Raw genomic sequence first — 6,377 nt, 5'->3', positions numbered from 1 at the left:
AAATGACAAGGTATACCCTCATACACCTTGTTTCATACTCATTTTTTTCTTTTAGAAAAATTAAAGAAAAATAGAATTTATTCTTTAAATACTCTCATAACTTTATATATGCATTTTTTTACTTATTAATTACCGAAAATCCTATAATTACATATATATATATATATAATGAGTTTTCTAACTATTTCTGTATTTTTTAAAATTAGGGATGTTTGATAATGACCGTTAGATCATGATTTAACCATTATTATTTATAAGTGTGATATGCAAAGTTACGGTTCATTAATGTGCTTCAGTACTATTGATTATTATTGGATATAAATTTAACCATCATCATGGGAATAAGTTGGGCTTTAGCTAAATACCTTAAAGAAAAAGGATCTTCATCAACAGGAAAGCCACTTAAGGGCAAAGTGGGTATTTTGCCATTAGGATTAAATCCAAGTGAGAAAGAAAGAGGGTCGAACAAAAGAGAGGATAGAAACCAAGAAAAAAAGAAAGAAGAAAGAGAGTTAGGGGCTTGAGCAAGCAAGAAGATCGACGATAGAAATCGGTGCGATTCTTGCCCGATTTCAAGTAAAGAATCCTTGTGGGTGGCTCTCCCTAACTTACACGGGTTTTGATCTTCTCTTAATCTCTTCTTGATGTTCATGTTATCCATCATAGAGTTGATGAATTGTATGTTATGTTTGTGAGCATCTTGCTTCATTGTTGTAATCCTCTAGTTGTATCAAGAGAGAACACACTCTTGTATCCCATTATTGATATAGTGAAGCATTTCAAGTGGCTCTAAGGAGTCTCGTGGTTTTTTTCTCGATTTGAAGGATGCTCCTCGTTAAATTCAGTGTCTTGCATATTGTATGCGTATTTGTCGTCTTTAGAGTTTATAATCTCATTTTAGACCACAAAGAGGGGTTGTTTTCGCATTTGTAGGAGTTGTATTGTTATTAGGGGGTTATCCCCCACGTAGGAGGCCACACAAGCTTGGCAGAAAGCTGTGTGGGCAGTGTGCGGCCTTACAGACTCGGCAGAGAGTTGTACAGGCATTTTGAGCCCGCACAAAGGCCGCACATAAATAGTAGTTTTGCTACATTGTGTTGAACAGTGTTAGTGAACAGTATCTTTGATGCAATGGTTTGTTAGTAAAAGGGTGTGCGGGCTAGTGTGTGACCACAAACATGAACAGTAACTCTACTACATTGCTTTCTCTAAAAATTTCTATTGTTGAATTGATGGGAACCCCGATACTACCAACCATTAAATTTAAATCCAATAGTTTCAAATCATTCATTTTAGTGAACAATGATTTGTAAGCAATGATGTCATACAAAGTGGGATGAATAATATTAAAAACAAAAAAATAATATACACAGTATTTTCATCTCAACCGTTCGATCGTGATTGCACTAATAATATAATACTTTGTTCACTCCCCCACAAATGATTTAATGCCATATATATAGCACCCGCCATTTGAGAATGTTCATAGATTCAAAATCTAAGAAAGTTTGTATCAACTAATAGATTTCAATTCAACTATTGTGCACTGTTCTATGATATATACAGACACTGAAACCAAATATTATGGTGTACCCTTAAAATTAAAAATTATCTATATACATATAGATATATATATATATATACGAGTATGTAAATGTATACATACACTAAAACCAAATTCTAATGGTGTACCCTTAAAATTCAATTTATTTGTAAATATACCCCTGAAAACAGAAAACAAAAAACAGCTTTCCAGAGAAAACAAACTCTCCAATTCCATTTCCACCGTTTTCTCCTGCCTGTTTTCTTTTACACCCTCCCGCCCACCCTCGTCCGTTTCCATCAGGGACGACGATGCTTTAAATATTCTCTCTCTCTCTCTCTCTCTTCATGGCTGCTGATCCCCAAACCCTAGCCCCCGCCGGCGATCACCCGCCGCCGGAGACCCAAACCCCCCTCCTCGATGCTGCAGATTCCCACCTCGACGTTGCCCTCCACCGCCTTGAGTGCTTCCTCGCCGTCCTTGGCTTTCACCATGCCTCATCCTCCCTTTCCTTCGTCCTCTCTTGCTTCGCCTTTCTTCTTCTTGGCATCGTCACCCCCGACCCTCTGCATCTACTTCTCCCGCTGCTATGGTTCCCGTTGCGACGAGTACCAGATCGATCGCTTCGAGTTTTTGGGTTTTGTTCTTCGAGGCGGTGCTTGCTGGGGTTTCCTTGGGTTGTGTTTCTCGGAATCTTTTCAAGTATGGGATGAGGAGGTTTCTTTTCGTGGATCAGCACCACGGCCATCTCGAGCGGTTCCAGACGCAGTATGTTCGGAGGATTCAGGTTCGGATGTTGTTTGGATTTGAACGATTTATTGTTTTCTCTATCAATTTTCTTATTCTGATTTGTTGGATGTATGATCCGTGTAGCCGATGCAATTGGCTTCTTGATGTTTTGGAGAAAAAGGACGATGAAATTCATTTCCGTTTGACTTCTTATTTGATTTTCTTGTCCAATTTGTTCAACTTACTCTTTAATCTTTATGTGTGAGTGTGTGTGTGTGTGTGTGTGTGTGTGTTGTTGTTGTTGTTGTTGTTTGTGATCTACTGATTTTTCAGTTCATTTGTCAATTAGAGTCGAAGTTGTGATGATATTTGAATTTAGAGTGGAGACTTGGATTTAACCAATCGCTTACTTCAATCAAGATTACTAGTTTAACTCACGGATGATTTTAGCAGAAAGACGCTCTTGTTAAAGTTTTGCCTCTTGAATGGGGGTCTTAATGATCCCATTTGTTATTTTTTTACTCAGTACCATGTGGTCAAAATTTCTATTAATAGGCACAACAGTTGAAAGTAATAGTGTTCATTTTTTTTTATGTTGCCATGTGAGATAAGCTTGTGAGCAAGCAAAGGAGGTTTTCAAGCACCAAAGCTTTAGCTTAATGAAGGTTATGGGCATGTACTATGAGTTGTTATAACAATGCAACTTAACTTCTACAAAATTCTTGGCATGTAATTCAAGAACTGTATTCCATTAGATGGTTTCCTTAAAATGAAGTTTTTCATGTTTAAATTATGCAAATGACAAAATTTAATGCATTTTGGAAACAATGTATGTAGTCTTTTCTTGAGGAGATTCATGTGCTTACATGGACAATTTATTCACTCCATATAAGCCAAGCAATTAAGAGTGAGGTAGTTTTCGAGCCTGTATAACAAATTATTTAATTTAGCAACTGAAAAACAGAATGGGCAAGTTCTGCAGACCTATGAACGCATGGATGTGGAGAAGCAACAGGACTTTGTTACGAGCTTCTAATGAAATGAGTGATGCAGTGATTCAGCTGTCAATTAAAATGTACCATTAAGAATTTTAGCCTTATCAATTATTATTAGGTGGACAAACTCAAAGCAACATCTCTTCAAAGGCAATTTAATTGTGATGACATCATCTAAAGAATATGAGACTGACGTCATTTTTTTCCTATTATTAGACTGCTATTTAACATCTATTGTTCTCCTTATCTGCTAGTGAATTGGAAAATGTTGTACCTTGGGCTTTGGTAGAAAGAGCAGCATTCTATGATAGTTGTCTTTATCATGCGTCTTCCTTGGAAGTCTTTAAAATATGCTGGACATTAGACTATGAATAACACTGAATGACTTTTCTTTTCAGGTTTTTTTCTAACGGACAAAGTATTCTATTTTTACCATGAAGTTCATTGCAATCAAAACCAATTTTTCTTACCTGTTCAGAAATCTTGAAATTTTTCTTAAATTCAAGAATACATTCATTATTGTCTTCTGCTTGTGCCTTAAATGATCCCTCATAGATTTATGCCTTACATATATCCAACGATTTTATGCTGGCCTATTTATGAAGAGCATATACCATGTATTAGTTGTTTGAATAGTGAAATAGTTTTCTCTGGCTACCATTATTGTGATATAACTCCTTAATCTTGGTGCACTAAGTTGCATTAGGGGATAAGATGAGCAAGGATCATTTGGTGAAAGAAGTTAATATCAACTTGTTAATTTTGTTTTTTCTTGCATAAAAATGAGCTTTGATTAGTGTTAGAGTAGAGAGGCTTCTAGCCCTACTATCTCTTACACTGGTCATCACAAATTGCATATGTGGTTTTTAAGCGTGCTGATACTTGGAAGTTGGTAAATAATATTATTATGATTAACAAGCCACAACATTATATGTTTAGTCCTATAGTATTGCTTACGCAAGTACTTGCTTGAGTGCATCTCTTTTAAATACTGTAGTGATAATTTCATTCTGTACTTATCTTTGACAGGCGTTTTTCTGCTTGTTGCTTTGGTGGATACTCCCATGCTTCATTGCAAAGGCTACACGTGAAATCATTCGATTTGTATATGTTCATCATGGCTCAATATGGAAATCTGTTATTTTTACGTTAGCTTCAATTATATCATGGACTTATTTGACCACAATCTTTTTGTCTGCCTGCGTTTTGTTCAATTTGGTATGCAATTTACAAGTTATTCACTTCGATGACTATGTTAAACTTCTTGAAAGAGATACAGAAGCTTTGGTATATCTGGAGGAACATGTTCGCCTACGATACTATCTGTCCAAAATCAGCCATAGGTTCCGGATATATCTTCTATTGATATTCCTGTTTGTCACAGCAAGTCAGTTTGTGGCGCTTTTTCAAACCACAGGGTATAGCGAAATAGTCAATTTCATCAATGCCGGAGATTTAGCTGTAAGTATAGTGGAATTTCATTTTTCCTGACGTCATAGATGTTCATAATTTTATTACAAATTATGGGATTGGATAATTGTTTCAAACATCTATACAACTTGGCAGGTTTCTTCAGTTGTTCAGGTTGTTGGTATTGTCCTTTGCTTGCATGCAGCTGCTAAAATTTCTCACAGGGCTCAAGGTATTGCTTCAGTAGCTAGCAGATGGCATGCTTTAGTGACTTGTACTCCAAATGGTGATTCATCTTATCCAAGAGTCACAAGCAGCTCAGGAAATTTGGATGCTGTTTCACCAAATGCATTACTGAGAGAATTTTCAGAGAGTGATCTGGACTCATTAGACAATCTTCCAGTGCAAACAAATACTCATTTGGTTTCTTATATGTCCTCATACCACAAGAGGCAAGCCCTTGGTACGCAACTGTCAAGACTATTTGGTTTCTCAAATAAATTTTTGCTGGTTTGTGATGGTTACGTAATCAAAACAGTTAGTTCAACAAATGTGTTTCCCGTCATTCCTTGAATTCCTTAGGTTTGTGTATGCTAGGTATTCTGGGCATTTTCTGATTTCTATAAGCAGAAACTGCATGACTAGATGGAAATTTAGGTAACGTTGGTTTTTCTTGCATGCTTCTAATTACCTAGTTAGTTAATTACTCGCTTTTTGCAACAGTCCCCCACAATTATAGCATCTAACACTGAAAAATAACATAGTTTTTTCTTCTTTTTTTCCAAATCTTATCATGAACATTAACTTCTTGCTGTTACAAGTATTCATGTTGTTCTGGCTTCCAATCCCATTTCAGGTAGCTGGTGATGTTAGATATCAGATCCAACAACTGGGTATCCTCATGTTCATATGTATGTAAACTCCATAATTGCAGTTCTTATGGTTGCTTGACTACATTGTCATGGGGTCATGACAGGGATCTAGATAGAACACATTATTCCTACTAGTGTACCTACCTACTTCTTGCTATATTGACCGCAAATGATCAATGTCAAGCAAAAGGTGCTGTGTTCAGAAAAATGGAGGTTTAGAGACATCAGTGGAACATACAGATCGCAGTTGAAAACTGACTTGAAAGAAGTTTGTTATTGTTGCATGTATAGATTCTCACTTTCACTGTTGTAGTAAACTAGCTAAGCTTCATTTTTATAGTCCTTTAGACATGATTATTTTTTTCAACAAAATGAGCCAACAGAAACAGTGATAATTGGAGTGGAAGAACTAGGACAGTATAGACATGGTTGGGTCATACAGGTCGGAGTTAAGTATTTCCCGAAACATGCAATTGTTGGCCTTAAATAGCTTTGTGGTGAAAGGATATGGCCTTACGCATATCAAGGTTGAAAAAGTGGATTAGCTAGGTGAAAGCATATGGTTCTATGACTAGCTCGGTCAGGTGTCCTTGAGGTTCTTATGCTGTGACCTTCCTTCTTGTTTCATCTGTAACTTTTTCTCTTGTAGAAAACAAAAGAAACTTGTTTCTCTAAAGATATTATTCTGAAGCCATGAAACACACACACAATTCTAGCTCTATAAAGTTTGTGGTCTGCTAGAAAGTTTTTTGGAGAATGACTACCGTTCCTATTGATTATGGTACAGATTTGCTTGACCTGCACTGTAGTTGCTACTTGAAATACTTT

At 36.4% G+C, this 6,377-nt stretch overlaps 1 protein-coding gene across 1 annotated transcript; it reads left to right on the top strand.

Annotated features, from left to right (window-relative positions):
* The first annotated feature begins 1,873 nt into the window (after positions 1-1,873).
* On the top strand, positions 1,874-5,870 carry LOC120275157. The gene is given in 5 exon segments (XM_039281660.1): positions 1,874-2,179; positions 2,181-2,330; positions 4,297-4,728; positions 4,834-5,140; positions 5,534-5,870. Coding segments are annotated over 5 exon segments (1,116 nt in total). The 5' UTR covers positions 1,874-1,963; the 3' UTR covers positions 5,545-5,870.
* The last annotated feature ends 507 nt before the right edge of the window (positions 5,871-6,377 follow it).

The sequence above is a fragment of the Dioscorea cayenensis genome, chromosome 14, assembly GCF_009730915.1.
Source record: "Dioscorea cayenensis subsp. rotundata cultivar TDr96_F1 chromosome 14, TDr96_F1_v2_PseudoChromosome.rev07_lg8_w22 25.fasta, whole genome shotgun sequence".
Classification (NCBI taxonomy): domain Eukaryota; kingdom Viridiplantae; phylum Streptophyta; class Magnoliopsida; order Dioscoreales; family Dioscoreaceae; genus Dioscorea; species Dioscorea cayenensis.
Note: the sequence above shows the minus strand (reverse complement) of the source record. Positions and strands in the feature narration are given on the sequence as shown.